Genomic DNA, 15,915 nt, shown 5'->3' with positions numbered 1-15,915 from the left:
ATACTCAGCATCTGATGATTTCTATGGGTCATAGACTTCAGGCAGTCATTGATCTGCAAGGACATATTGAATATAATTACTTTATTTCAATTTCAGTTTGTATTAATTTGTCCAGTTACTTGTGGTCTCCTAAAATTGGAGGGACTACATATAAAAGGGGCTGTAACTCCTACATTTTTCACTCAATATGGATGTAAAAACCCTCAAATTAAAGATAGAATTGTGCACTTTAAAGAACAAAAAATGTGCCACTGTCCAAATATTTGGCTGCACTGCAGATGCGTGGAACAAAACCAAATTCGGTCAATTAGCCCATATGGTTACAAATGCTACTCTGCCAAGGATGCTGAGAGGCTTGCATTATTTATACATATTGTGACAAAACAGGAAACATTAATTATTTTATTTAAAAAAGCATGCTTAGATAGAACATATTCAACTTGAAGTCACCAATACAATTTAATACCCTCGCAGAAGTAATGGTCCACCTCAATATGTTGTACTGTACTGGAACAAACACGTCAGAGAACTTGTAAAGAAACATACAGTTCTGTTTGCAATAGTTCTCCAGTTTGAAATCATATGACGCCCTCTTCTGACACGTGCGTAGTGGTGCATATGTAATTGTGGTATTTAACTAGAGTTGGCTAGATGGCGAACTTGCTTTTTATGAGGAACTGAATAACATGTTACTTTAAAATTATTTGGTGGCAAGTAAGTTAATTCACTTTTGGTTCAAACAAATCATGATGACCCCTTGTTTTTTCTTGTGGAAGACAAAATGGCTGCAAGATTGGAGAGAAAATGAAATGCCCTGAACAGCACTCCTCCAAGACCCAGTCGTTCAAAAGTTTAATCTGGATCAGAATGATGCGGATTTGGAAATCCCATGTTTTGCTATCCAGGATCAGGTAATCCATTTGACTTTTGAGCTGGTTTTTCAAAGCAACATTGGTTTTCAAGACTTTTCAAGATTACTCAATCCAGATGCTCTAAATGGGACTAGGCGTCACAATGTAGGATACTAGCTATGTAAAGAACAATAGGTAGAATAGCCAGCATGGGGTCACTTTAAGTGTTGTTATTTGAAGAGACAGAAAACAGCACAACAAAACAATTTAAACATCCCCTTCAATTTTCAACAGTCAGACCCCTCATCTGACCCACAACAAATAAATAAAAACAAACAAATATACATTATTCACAAATACATTGTGGATATTTTGAATGTGTGTTTTACATTTAAAAAAAGGCTAAATATCCAATAGTTAACAAAATAAAGAACAATCAGAGTTCTTCTTCATTTGCGGAGAGACCAGCTTTTTGAAGGCTTGCTTTTAGGAGGTGGATCGCAAGTCTAGCTTTAGTTTGTTGTTGTTGGTTAATAGTGATTTCGTCCTCTGCCAGACAAATGTGTACTTCTGTTCTTTTGGTTTCTCAGGCTTGTTGCCTGTTTTGCTGTTTTTTGCTTAAGCATGGTCCTTTGTTGTCCTGGCCTTATCTTCCATCTAAATTTAACTTGCTCCGTGGTCCTCTTATGGCCAGACCCCATGGCATTCACATTCTGGGTCATTTCAACCCAAATGTCTTTTTTTGTTTGTTTGTCGCTTCTCCACCCTTAGTAGAATTAAAACATCCTACTATTGAGGCATAATGGCACCTTCCAGCAGTGTGTGGGTTTCTGCAACTGTGAAATTAGGTCCTTTGGAGTCCAAGTTTCCACCTCTTTGGTGTAGTAAATGTAGAGTTTATAGGCCTTGGGCATGATTGATTTAATTGAACACAAGCCAAGCACATCAGCTAATTGATGTTTAATGGGTGTGTGTTTGAAAAGACCAATTACACAGCCATCATATTCAGCCAGACTTACAGAGAGGAACTGACATAGCAGGTATTGTCCACCATCACCACCATTTTGGAAGGGTGTATGTTGAGCATACAAGGGCTGTAGCATAGAGGTTAAGGTACATGACTGGGACCTGCAAGGTTGGAGCAAGGCCCTTAACCCTGTATTGCTCCAGGGGAGGATTGACTTCTGCTTAGTCTAATCAACTGTACGTCGCTCTGGATAAGAGCGTCTTATGTTAGCAATAATGTAATTCTGCCATTAATGTAATGTAATGTAATACAAAACCACTGGAGCAATACACCACTGAGGACCACTGTATGTTCAGTTTCACTTTGGGAATGATGATATTAAGTACAGACCTTGTCAGGCCTCTTCAACACAGAATCCGAAGGAGTCATGGTTTGTCTGTGGAAGAACAGGTCCTCATTGCTCTGTGCTTCTATGCATCTAGCACTTCCTACCAAGTTGTTGGTTACAATATAGGAGTGGAAAAATCACCTGTGAGTGATGTGGTGAAAGCTGTGTCAATCGCATTGGCCAGGCTGGTCAATCAATATGTTTCATGTCCAAAGGATGACCAGATTGCCTAGGCCAAGGAACTACTATGGCTGATAACCCCTTTTCTTGGAGCAATCACACCTAAGCAGGCACACATTCAACACTGCGAATTGCAACACAATACTACTTTCAAGTTGAACCACAGGGAGCATGCAACATAATACTTGGTTGTATTGTCCTGCACAATATCGCCACCAGGCGCAATGCCCCTCTTTGTGATTATGTTTATGATGCACCTGAGCCTGTTGAAGACCCAGACCTACCTCTGGATGCAGTCAGTTAGAAATGTAAATTAAATCAATACAAATGAATGTATATATACTACATGATACAAATGTATTATTTGACCAATTTGAAACTTTTATTACATTTTGTTCCTGAAATCCACCCTTCTGCTGGGATCAGGATAATGCAGATTTTTTGGATCAAAGGTATCCCAATCCAGTAAAATGTTGAGAACAACACATACGGTTTGATCCAGATCAAAACCAAGACTGGATTACGTGATCTAATCAGATTACAGATTTTTCTTTTTTTCTTTTGAACAACCCATTTTCAAGATTTGATCCAATCCGATAGCAAAAATCTGTTTATTTTTAATATTCAGTGAGGCATTTTGAAATTAGACTGACTTTCGCCTATAGCATTTTGTACTAAAGCAGATGAATAGGACTAATATGCAAACTGAATTAGGCAGCACATTTTCCAACATGTTTGGAAAAATGTTTGTCTTCATGACGTTGTACGTCGCTCTGGATAAGAGCGTCTGCTAAATGCCATGTAATTTAAAAAAAAATGTTGCATTATTTTCATCAACGGATAGAGATAGATCCAAAGACTGCAAACCTAGATTCTCTAATCCTGAATTATCCTATCTGAAAATTATTTGAAAATTCGGGACAAAACCAACAAGATTGATTTGATCTGGAATAGTAAAAAATGGGATTTCAAAATCCAGATAATTCTGATCTCGATTAAGTATTTTAAAAGTTTTAAAATACTTGGCCCTGGTGATCTTTTAAAAACAGCAATGCGGAAAACAACCTGAAGTCGGTCTAGGATCAGTGCTTTAGAATGGCGAGTTTCTAGGCAACATACACGCGGTAACCAAGGTGACGCGACCCAAATTTCCGGATGTCCAGCAGTGGAGTTCAAGGAAATCTTGGACAGCATTACTTGGGTAACCTAACACACATAACCTAGTTCCACGTCGGAAAATTTGACTCGATAGTGATACGTTTAAATTACATTCAACGAAGACCAAGTTATATTCGAATGCATGTGGCTAGCTAATGTTTTAAACAATAAGTTATGTTAAGTTACCAATTAGCGAAGCAAACCAGCCAGCCAGGAAGCTGCGTTCGTAAGATAATGTTAGCTAATGTGCATTTTTAAGCACAGATTAACTTCGAATACATGCACGCTAAAGAAATGAGGATATTCGTGTAGCTTTGTAGTCATTGTCATCGAGACGTCAAGAACTACAGGTATTTGAGGAGACTGTGACCGTTAGCTTCGAATTATTTGTAATTAACGTTAACGGTATGTCGAATTGTTGCTGGGTGTTTTTGTTCCAGTTGTGTTTTGAGAAAAGTACAACTCCCTAACTAGCCAGCTAGTTGTTTAATGTCAAAGTTAAGCTTGTTTGCACCCACTTGTACTCAGGTCGGATACCGATTTAATTCAAGAGTGTGAACTTAAATTTGAGTTATGTAGCTGGCTAACGTTAAATTGTCATTCATTTGAATATATGATTTTCTATTGTACTGCAGATGGAAGATAGTTCAATAACCAAAACTAGTCATGTTAGAAGACTGCCTGAATTTCCTCGGTCTGCTGCCGAGGAACCTTCCGAGTTATACCAGGTGAGATGCGCAAATTAATAGTCAAATTAGCGGAGCTAACGTTACGTCTAAGTCGTTTGATTGAAAATATATTATTGCAAGTGCAAATATTGACTTAGTACAAATTATAATATACATGTAATTTAGTATGAAGTTAAAATGGAATTTAACACCGTTTAGTATTTGTTGTCAATTTGCTGTATTTATTATGTATTTTTAAATGTATTTTGTTTTTATTCAATAAAACAGTTGCTCCTTCAATGGTTGTGAGTGAATTCAACGTTTGATTTTAAAAAATCCAAAAAAACGATTTCAGGTTGTTCTCCAAAACAATCAACACCCGCCTATTATCTACAACACTTCCTGGACCCTGGCAGTGCCTTTCAAAGACCAACGTCACCATCGCACTCCGAGTGAGTCCATAGGCAACAATTACAGCCTTCAGGCCAGGCACCTGAAGATCCAGAACCTGCAGAAGAGACATGGAGCACCTCCACAAGGCATTCCTGGGGATGTGCCTCCACGTATCTTTCTCGGTCACTTACACTTCTTCAGTGGATATGTTAATTAGAGTATTGACCATCTTAGACAAAAGCCAGTTGACGGACTGTGAAACACAATGGAATGCCTAAACAAAAATGTCCCTTCCACCTTTAAGCCAGCAAAGCCGCCAAGAACATCAGCAAGAAATTACATCACTGATGGGAGACCAAGTGAGGATAAAAATAAAAAAAGCCTTCAGAAATACCAAGGGGTCTGATTAGTGCTTAGATGCAAAGTATCCATGTGATACACCTACTGTAGCAGAATCAGGTAGTTCGAAGAAATATATATCACAAAAACATGGAGCGTCCAATAATTGCATTGTATATAAGATAGAAAAGAGTTCAATTAACATTCTGTTCCTTAGCTTTTTTGCTTTTAGCGAAGACAGCATCTCTTCCAGCTGAGAAGAAGAGAAGGTTTACTCCAAGGTAAGGCGCTGAAGAGAGGGAGACCAATGAAGCCAAATGTGGGATTGCAGCAGGCATTTTTGTGTACCATCTTCAGTCTGCTGCGACGAGTCATGTTATTTTTGTGGTGTCAAGTATCAAATCCTCCTAAAGCACAGCTTTTAGTACAATGACATACCTTGTTGTCTGTTATTGTATCCTGACCGTAGCAATGCCGATATCTGGCAACCCCCACAGGGTGATACATATTTATCATAGTGTTGCTTAGGGAGGGAGTTTTTAGACCTCATGGTTTTCCCAGTCCCCTCACAAGAGTAACTCCTCTGGGAAACTGGGCATTTTTAGTCAGGCTGTATAAACTGCTCATGAAGTGTACTTTTACATATTAATTTAGTAGCTCAGCTGGTGGACTCCAAAATGTAAAATAAGCGCCTGTCAGTGGCACTTGATTTTAAGAAAAATTTGTGCTTGTCTACTTTTCCTGAATTCAGGGAGAGTGTTTCAGTGGTTGGAAACAAAGGTGAGCAGGTATTCAAATTGATAAAAATAAAAAGTCTGACACATAAGTATTCGTTGAAAGGGTGGAAGCTGGCAGACTCATTCTGTTAAAGCACTGTGCTAGTGCATGGATCAGATATTGAATCTGGGTCAGGCCAGTGCTGACTGACCAGCAGTTTCCTGACAACACAATCGGTACTAGCGCTGCCTAGGGAAGGGTTTCAGTTGACCGGGCTGACAGCCACTCTCTACTGGTCGATCACGCACCCATAAGTGTCTGCTGTGACGACCTCGTATAATTCTGTGTTTCCATTTGTTTATCTTTGCTGCTTGCATAACTATCTTTGATTTCCTTCCTGAAAATCATATAATTGAGCATTCAAAATTGGAGAGGGGGGGGGGGGGGGGGCATACTTTTTTTTTTTAAATAATTGGTTCAAAAACAAATGTTCAAACAGGGATTCCGCCTCTCAGTCTTTTGACTCTGATGACGGAAAGCCCAGTCACAGCCCACCTCTGACGCCCGACCAGCAGCTGGAAATCATGGCCAGACAGGAGGAGGGGACAAATAAGAAAGAAGGAGAGCCCACAGAGTGGGACCTGGAGGTAAGGGCACAGCCACGGTCAGGACATGACCCTGGTTTTAGTAACAGTAACTGTTTGCAGTTTCACCAGGTGGTGGCACCGCCTTCATTCATTTTCAATGGGAGACAGCGGGTCGCTTCTGCAAGGCATGCAGGGATTGCTGGTTGTACGGGGCTAGCCAGTGAAGTGGCGGGGGGAGATGACAAAAGTTTAGCTCCGATATAAATATTGTCCCCCTTTTCAAATGGTCATGGAAGACGTTAATAACAACAATGGCGTATATTCATCATGGCCCATATAACCTACGTTATTTACAAAGTTTGCTCCTGCTTGTTGTAGAGGTGCAAGCGACAGTGACACAGCTATGCTAGCCTGAATTGCTAACTACAAGTTTCACATTCAATTGAAGGGAAGACCAGCACTGTTCTGTTCTGATCAATATGAACAGCAACGTTGCTATGCAGTAACTATCGCCACAAGTTTCAAGTAAAAACAAGGATACCAACACTAAAGCTGGTTGGCTGGCCTGTTCTGATCTATAGCCTACAAACAGCAACACATTGTTACACTACACCAAACGCCACAAACTTCTTAAATGAATCCATTCAGACAGTAAAGTTAATTCACTCATACCCCTTTTATCACTAGCCAAAACCACGTACAAAATGCATTCTTACATTTTCATGATTTTTAGATTTTATTAAAACTGGATAATGACAACATAACATGAAACCCAGTTATAATTTAATGAACATTACTGTCAGTCAAAAAATGGATTATACACCCACAAGTGACTGCTTGAGGTATGCGGTTGCGGTGCCAGGTGGCTTTGCTGGAAACTGGAAAGTGTGTCTTCAGCGTAACTGAGAAATATTTATATTTTTAGGTGCAAAACTGGTCATTGCATAGTTTATAAGATCAATGTTTTTTTCACAGCGGTACACGTATTACGTCACCAATGGAGTGCAGAGCGACATGGTTGCTGCCCATTCCACGCAGCAGATGACAAATATCCAGAAGCGTGTGCCTGCTTGGCTTCAAAGGGACAGCCAAGTCGTGCAGAATCTGCATTCCCAGCTTAAGGAGGAAATATTAGAAATATACAATAGTAGCCTGAAGAAGAGCATCGGTGAGAAACTGGGTCCCTGTATTTAACTGTTTGGGTCATTTACCTTGAACATTTTCTAATGGTGAGCACTAAGTGCCAGCTTCTCCTTGTGGCTCTCAGTGGACTACATCCTGAGGGACCCCTCTGAGAGGCAGCGTCTGTGCATCTCCACTGTCCCGCGAGCCTTCCCCAGAAGAGTGATCCGTGGGCCAGTCCCATGGGCCAGCAGCTATAAAGAGGCCCAAAGCTGGCAGGATCAGCACCTCTTCACTATCAACCCCATGATGTTGCACCTGCAGGACCTCTGGCTCACCCAGTAACCATTTTGTTCTTGCTAGGCTTTCTCTTAGATGCTGTATAGCTTTCCTTCACATTCCCTAATATGTTTTATTTAAAAAGCTAACATTCGTACACAAGAGCTAAGAGTTAACATTATCATACTCTTTTGTTCTATAGTTGATTCTCTGTATATGGGTTTGGGGATAGGGTAACATAAGTAGTTACCTTCAAGTTCAGTTCACAAATTGACAAGTGCAAGGTTCTATCTTTAGGTTCCATCATTGAAAGTCTTTGGCTACTTCTGAAACAATACGTTTTAGAACAAACACCTTACTAGGGCTTTGCTTTGGTTGTTACTAGCCATTGCTATTTATTGACAGTGCACTCACTGTGACCTTTTTTCTAAGTCTAAAATTTTACTCAGTGTAATATTTTAAACACAATCTTTTCAAGGAGGTTAAGTGACATAGTTTATGCGTTTAAATTCATCCATTTGTCATGGATGTAACAAAAATGTATTCCATTATCTCTGGTTTCTTCCAAAAAAAATCATGGTGACCAACAAGGTGCATCATAGGTAGGAAAATTCCAACTGGGTCTATCTACCACATGTGGATCAGTTGTGGAATGAAAGGATCTGAAGTGTTCTATGACCTGTAATATTAAATGTAACAAATAGATGATAATCACTTAATGGAAAGGAAAAATATATGAGCTGTCACACTTGCTGCTCTTTTGTACACTGTAATACAACTGTGCAGTATACAGCTTTTACAGTATACAGTGTTCAATTCAGAACCAGTGTATATATTCATTGCTGGGCACCATGAATTGCGGCTTCCCTGCTTTGCGTCCTGCAGCTATTCCTCCTTGAGGTTTGTGAAGCTACAGGAGTTGTTCTCTGCCAGCTTTCCCCTGCTCCCCACGGAGTTTGAGGACCTGCTCCAGAAGCAGTGCCAAGCAACCCGGGACAATCTGCTCAACAAGTGAGTCTGCCGATCCATTTACATTGCTAATCAGGTAACAGAGTAAGATCGACTGTTCTCATGTTTCCCATCCTCCCTTTATAATGTGTCACAGTGTTGGGTTGTAAATTGCACTGTTTGCTAAATTCAATCTCTTTCAGTTACCAGGTTCCTTGTCCCACCCAATTGCCTAATTGCATATAAACCAGCTGACACAATGCTTTGTGATTTTCATAGGATTGCCCTCTTAGAATGTAGACTTAATGTTGTAGTTACTAGGTTACTGATGTTTTGTGAATGCAAGTTACAGGTTAGGTGCTTTTGGTGTTCAGTTCAGTTCTAATAAGAACCCTTGGGAATAAAGGAAAAGTTTCACCAGAGATTTGTTAGGAATACTTTGATTTGCATTTTTGCATTGCAGTATCTCCAAACAGCAGCTTGTACATCCAGAGGATGTACATAGGAACAGATTCATTTTAAGCTGTTCATTCACATTTCTGAACATCAATGTACATTTTTACATCTAGCTGGTGTGGTATCCCTCTCATGTCTTGAGTGCAGCAGTCTCAGGTTGCATTGCATCAAGAACATCTTTCAGTGCACACGGCAACTGTCTGGGCTAATGAGAATGTACAGTAAAACGGGAATAATAAAATGTCATAAAAAGTCCACTGTAATTTTTTTTCCAATCCACAGATGGCTACCTGAATGTGCATCTCTTTTCATCACCTATAAAGACGAATGGTTCCCACTCGTACCTCAGAGTGAGAAAGTGGCCCCAGTCAGAGCCCAAGAGTTCTTCTACTGTGTGGCATCCCTCATGTCTCTACAGCTGCGTAGCCTGGTGGTCTCCTCTCTGCAGGACCTGCTGCACTTCTTTATGCTGCACCAGGTGCCCCAGTCCACCTTTATCACTGTTCTGCCATTGTTTGTTTCGTTCCTGTCTCAAGCTGCAGAGCATTAGTCCAATGGTCGTCCATCCATGTTTCCCCCCCAGACTGGACGTTTGTCTTAGCTTTTTATATAATTGTTTCTGCCCTAGACTGTGCATATTTTTGTGTTGCATGTACCTCCCTCTCTCTTAGTCTTAAAGGAATAAACCAACATGTTGGGAAATATATATCTTATTTTTACTTAGCCAGACTTTGATGAGATTTCATTTTTGTGCTTCCACCGGCTCGGTTTCCATGTTAGCACAACCTGTTAGCTTAGCAGACAGTAGCCTACCTCCTTCAATGTGAAGAAATACACCTCACAGCAACTCCGAAGTCTTATTTACTTGAGGTATCATGTATTTGAAATACGCGTGCAAGAAGAAAATTGTAAAAACAAGAGAAGTTGTTTTTGGAGGAGTTGGACAGTTGGAACTACGGGAACCGCGAAACACACATGTATCCTTCTGTCTTCCACTGGTTGAGTGCAGTAATCTGTGCACCTTCTGTAGGTAGAGCTAGATCTGGCACAAAGTGCACTCACTCACTTGTAAACAAAACTCAGGTGACTAGCTAGCTTGCTAACACTTCTGATCATGGCCAACCTAGCCGGATCTAGCTCTACCTTCAGAAGATGCACGGATCACTGTGCTCAACTGGTGGAAGTATGTAAGTATGTAATAATGTGATGTCTGGTTAATTATGCTTCAAATAACATGTTTAATATTGTAACAATATTCACATGGCTTACATTGCATTCATACCTCATTATGATTCTAACACTGTCCTCTTATTCCCATGTCATCAGTGAGCGACTGATGAACATGTGTGTTCAGCGGTCCAACTGTCTAACTTCTCCAAAAACAATGTCTCTCCTTTTTACCATTTTTTTCCTGCACGTGTATTTCAAATACACATGATACCTCATGTAAATAAGACAGCTTCGGAGTTGCTGTAAGGTGTATTTCTTCACGTTGAAGGAGGTAGGCTACTGACTCCTATATGCTTCAAGACTTTATGCTAAGCTAACAGGTTATGCTAACATGGAAACCGAGCCAGTGAATGCGCAAAAATGAGTCTAGGTCCGGGTAAGTCGGAAAAAAGGTATCTTTCCCAAAATGTTGGTGTATTTCTTTTAAGAGATGTAAGTTGTTTGATACATTTCTTTCAGTGCAGATGTGCTGGGCCAAGGGGCTCCAGACTCATGTGGTGTTGTCATTGCTGTCCATCAGAATGGGAATGACTACAGCGGGGAATATGACGAGCTGCGCTTCGTGCGGCAGCAGGTTCTTATTGTGAAGCTGAGGGTGGAAGAGCCCTACGTCGTCTTCCAGCCGAGCCTGCAGCAGTGCTGGGAGCTCATCCACAGGGGCTTCATGGAGATCATCAAGAGTGCTGAGGACCTGCCACGGGTACAATCCTACAGCCCCATCTCCCCACACAGTTAGAGCACTTCTCTCCCCTGCTTTACTTTACATATCGAGAGGAAGTTATTTAGCAATCCATACATCGGCTTTACAAGCAGTGCTAGATTTCTTACATTTTATTTAAGCCATTTTATTTACTTGTATTTGTGGAATTATTTTTGCAAGTGCTACATTTGCATTTGATTTGCATTGCTGTGAGTATGTAAGTGAAGTGAAGTGTTGCTTGCAGGTCAGTGATGAGTGTAGTGTGTTCTGTGATGCCCTCCACACAGGTGGAATGTCACCTGTTTCCAGACATCAAGGAGCACAATCTCAACCTGCGTACTGTTAGACCAGAAGAGGATCTTGTCACTGACCTGGTCAACAGAGCCATGGAAGTCTTCCAGAAGAACACAGTGGGACCACAGAAGTACATTTTTTAACTGTACCTCTGACTGTTCTCCCAAACACGTTTACTAACACCTACCCAACACTTCTGCTGACACCTATCCAACACCTCTACTAACATGAAAACAACATTGACAATGGCAACTCCTCCACACTGCCACCGACAACTCTACAATACATTGACATTTGTACCCTCCAGTAATACTTTGTCATCAAATTACTGTTGCAAATGCCATTACAAAATGAGTTACTTCGCTAGTTTGAATGAGCTTTAGTCTATGTACTGTATGTTGTTAGCTGAGCTGGAATGATTGTTCATATAACATTTAAAGGGATATTTCACTTTGGTATTATACAAATCAGAGTTTTCCCTGGCATTTCAGAGTGGAGGGGGGGGTTATGATACTTAAAAAAATATAAAAAATATATTTATAATATGACTCCATTTTCACATCATTTTGGACCATTGTCATTACCATATTTGTGAAAAAATGTCATGAGACTTTGATGAACAATATGATTTATTTAAATGAATTGTATGTAGCCAGTAATATGAACAAAACTTATTGGCAGATGTTGCAGGCTTCATTTCAGAATTTGACCCTTCTGTTAGCCCTGTAAAACCTGACCAGCATCATGCTGATTAATTGCCAAATTTATAAAGTGTAAAAACAGCACTGAGGTGTGTATAAGCAGATTTAAGCGCCGACCGATTTAGCCTGTAGGTTGGACCTCACTATGCTTACTCTGGCTGTATACGGTGGTTCAAGAATTTTGAGTGGTCGTGATGACATTCATTCATCAACTAATGCTGAGGGTGGCGTTTTAACCCGAAGATCCCGAGAGTTACAGGGCACGGGCAGAAAGAGAGCGTGTGCAACTTGCTGAAGCTTTATCAGCTGAGAGTGAGAGGAGGGAAAGGGTAAACTAAAACTTGCGGTGCACCTGTCACCATAGGCAACCCTGAGAAGTCGTACTGCCGTAAGTGCCTTCAGCAAGAGTAGCTAAGTAACGTATGCGTTGATTTAGGTTTTTGGCTATATTGGCACTTTTTGATTATATGATATGTATTCATGCAAGCAAATAAACCCATGACAACATTTTTATTTGAGTTTGGTTTATTGATAGTGTCTTTTAAATAGCTGGCAGTCGGTGTTTTTTATTCCCCCATTAAATCAATGTCATTTGGCTAGTTTTTGGCAAAGTAAGCTAACGGAGAGTGTGAGCTGCCAAAACTCGATGTAGGAGTGCTTTTAACGCGACACGTCCCCAATTTATTACATAATTTGTGATGAGAAACTCAGCGTACACGGGTCTGAAAAATGCGAACTATCCCTATTAACCAAGCAAAATTCTCCAAACGCAGATGGCTCGCAGAGACAAAAGATAGACAGTTGTCCAATTGTCATTATTTACACGCAACGTTAACTAGTAGTTGATTGAAAAAAAGTGGCGCTCCGGCTCTACTGGATACACTTTAGCCCAGCGTGCGATATACGGTTGCGTTCTAATGATACAAAGTTGCCAGGGCTGGCGCGTGCCTGGTAACGAAACATAGCCTTCTGTTACAATCCATCTACCGCTGAATAAAAAGGTTTCAAGATGCAGGGTTTAGGCTTCAACAAAAATCTACCTCATCAAAACGTTTTGTCTATCCACTATAGTGTCTGACAGTCTGCTGATGGTACCTTTTTTCTTCATATTTCCCGTTCATTCGGCTTGGGCGCTGGGCAAAAACAATAGCACTAAGTTTTATAATGACAGGGAAAACCCTGCTAGTAATTTTGTGGTGCTTACACCATTGTATTTGCATAACGTGAGTACTTGCAACATCAGCTGTCCCTGCTGATGGTGAATGGCATCGCCGTTCCTCCCGGTCATCCGGCTACAAATCCCATTAATTACTAAATAACTACAGAGGATTATAGATCGATAGCTGATGTTGCTAGTATTCACGCTATGCTAAAACAATGGGTTAAGCTCCACAAAATGACTTATGTTACACCTTTGTGAAATATCCCTTTAAATTCTTTTTAAAATATATTTTTTAACAGGGTCTTATTTTCATAATATTTTCAATAATTCCTATCAGTTCTGATAGTATTTTACCCATCTTGCTTATTTGTTGAGGTTTGAAATGAATGATTCACCCAGGTTAAAACACATTTACAGACAGTATGTTCACTCTTATTGGAAGCTGCTAAATTATTTTATTGTTTTGTTCAGTTTAAGCCAGTTATTGTTAAACATGGAATATACTTTTTCAGGTATCTGAATGTATACAAGAAGTATAGTGATCTCCTAAACAATGATGCAAAGCAGGAGATAACGGCGTTCCTCAAAGAAAAACACTCCTTGCAGGCTTTTACGAAGGTAAAGTACTGCACATCCTCACAAATGTTATATTCTTTAGATGGCGTACATCATTTCCCACACAGGGTTACAATTATTAAAATGATTGAATAATGAGACCAGATAAGCCATCATTGACGTTTGTTCCATTTGTTCTTCTGGGATCATAGAAAATTGAAGACATCCAGCAGCTATTTGTGGAGATTGCTTCGCTGCACGTCACCGTTCCCCTGTCTGTGTTCTGCTTGGATGCTGCCAACCTGAACCATGATCTGTGCAACCGTGCCATGAGACTAAAGGAAATGTTGATCACCTTTGAGGTGGATGAGAACAGAGAGCTCAACAAGAGGTGTGGGCCTTCCCTAATCTTTCCCATCAGCCTCCATGCATAGTCTTCTCACAGATACAGTAGATGGTCTTGATGGTGATGGACTTCAGACACTGAGTTTATTGTTCTAACATAGCTTCTCCTGCGTGGGGTTGGCCCACACCACTGTCAAATAGTGCGATGGTTCATGTTAATGACGTTCAATGCAAAATGAGCTGAGTGAGTCACAGTCTTTGTGTTACACTGTGCCTTCCAGCACACTTTCTGCTGTACTTTCTCATGCTGCTGTATTCCAGTGTCTGCCGACGCTACGATGAGATTGCAGAGACCATCAGTAGGCTGCCAGAAAACTCAGAAGAACTGGTGGCCCTCAATCAGTACCTGAAAAAGAGTAGTGAAGTGACAGTCCACAAACTGAAGGAGGAGATTCAAGAGGCGGCCAACCGCCTTAATTTCCTGTTGGACTTTGCCACCCTGCCTGGTGCGTGTAACTTTGGGGCTCCCTCAATGAAGGGAGTTAAGATTGGACAAAGATTTTTCGCAAATTTGTATTACAGAAGCGAAACTCAACTAATTTTAGGAATCTTACCTACCAATCTTATCTCAGGTTAGGACATCTTAAAAACACAATCCAAAATTGATTATCAACTCTCACGTCTGTTACCTACCAAGTGATGCCACTTTTCTCATCTTGTGCACAATTGATTGGTTGGGTAAATAAACAAACTGACATGAGTTAGCTATCTCTCAGAGATAAGCTCATGTATGGTTGCGTACTGAAACCTGGTACCAATATGGCCTCGATGGTGATGTTAGCGTACCATTTACAGGATACCTCTATGTCATCTGAGGTCAATCATATCCAGTCCACAAATTTGCCAGTTTAATTTGAATTGCTCATTTTTAAAGTCAGAAAGGCAGCCGTTATGGATCAGTGTTACACGGAACACTGCTGGCACTGGTTAGATAAAACCTTATGCAAATGAGACATGCAAATAAGGTGGTATCTAATGCCTGTGGTTTCAGATGAGGACCTGAAGCTGAACAGCACTGTGTTCCACTGGCCAGACCAGATCTTGACCCTGTTTGAGCAAAGCAAGAACCGCTTGGGCTCATACAGGGAGGAGGCTGAGGACCACCTCCACAACAGGTAATGGTCCTACCTCATTCTGTGCACTTCTCTTAGACCTGTATCGATTGAGGCTCAATTATTGAGATGCATTGACTTCCAAATGGCCCCATCCATCTCCAGGATCTTACAGTTTGACGAGATGCTGCAGGGTGTGAATAAGGAAGTGGAGGGCTTCAAGAAGAAAGAGCTAATGACTCTGGATGAGATGAAGAACAATGTGGACAAGCTGAACGAGCTGACGGTTATCCTGGATGATGCCGTGACAGAGCTAGAGGTGAGCAGGACCGCAGGCAAACGCATATACACTTTGAGGGATCAGTCTTCATTAGCAATGACCCTTCATTGATTTCTGTGAGCCTAAAGCTGCTTTCACATGACAAGAATCAAATACTCCATTCAACACCAAGAGATGCGGTGACTACACAGAAGAATTGAGTGCCGCCAGTGGTCATCCATCCAGGAAGCCGTTGGTTTGTTAAACTGTAACGAGCCGCAACAATATGTGAGAGTAGTAGGTTGTCTGCAGTTATAAAAGGTTAAGTTGTCGCTTTGTGAAACCCAAAACATTTGATTTATCCCTAACCTTCAAGAAACTAACCGGGCACTCAGTTAGCCAGGTAGCCTCCAGGAAACCGCTCTGTCTGGGCTCCGTGTTGCGAGTAGCATAGGCTACATCTGCCTGCTTCATACAAAGCTGTGATGTGATTGGATTTGCTAG

General features: G+C 40.9%; 1 protein-coding gene across 1 annotated transcript in view; it reads left to right on the top strand.

The window, feature by feature from the left end:
* The first annotated feature begins 3,552 nt into the window (after positions 1 to 3,552).
* The window catches only part of dnah3 (dynein axonemal heavy chain 3), a 40,986-nt gene continuing 28,623 nt past the window's right edge, over positions 3,553 to 15,915 (top strand). The window contains exons 1-16 of the mRNA XM_061230458.1: positions 3,553 to 3,587; positions 4,180 to 4,272; positions 4,568 to 4,775; positions 5,177 to 5,225; positions 6,161 to 6,308; positions 7,224 to 7,416; positions 7,516 to 7,711; positions 8,535 to 8,660; positions 9,336 to 9,531; positions 10,804 to 10,983; positions 11,271 to 11,407; positions 13,653 to 13,758; positions 13,908 to 14,086; positions 14,362 to 14,546; positions 15,092 to 15,215; positions 15,318 to 15,471. Of these exons, the coding sequence (XP_061086442.1) occupies positions 4,180 to 4,272; positions 4,568 to 4,775; positions 5,177 to 5,225; positions 6,161 to 6,308; positions 7,224 to 7,416; positions 7,516 to 7,711; positions 8,535 to 8,660; positions 9,336 to 9,531; positions 10,804 to 10,983; positions 11,271 to 11,407; positions 13,653 to 13,758; positions 13,908 to 14,086; positions 14,362 to 14,546; positions 15,092 to 15,215; positions 15,318 to 15,471 (2,274 nt within the window). The 5' untranslated portion in view covers positions 3,553 to 3,587. The remainder of the gene's footprint in view (positions 3,588 to 4,179; positions 4,273 to 4,567; positions 4,776 to 5,176; positions 5,226 to 6,160; positions 6,309 to 7,223; positions 7,417 to 7,515; positions 7,712 to 8,534; positions 8,661 to 9,335; positions 9,532 to 10,803; positions 10,984 to 11,270; positions 11,408 to 13,652; positions 13,759 to 13,907; positions 14,087 to 14,361; positions 14,547 to 15,091; positions 15,216 to 15,317; positions 15,472 to 15,915) is intronic.

This window comes from Conger conger, chromosome 2 (assembly GCF_963514075.1).
Source record: "Conger conger chromosome 2, fConCon1.1, whole genome shotgun sequence".
In the NCBI taxonomy this organism is placed as follows: Eukaryota; Metazoa; Chordata; class Actinopteri; order Anguilliformes; family Congridae; genus Conger; species Conger conger.
This window is presented reverse-complemented; position numbering and strand designations above follow the sequence as displayed.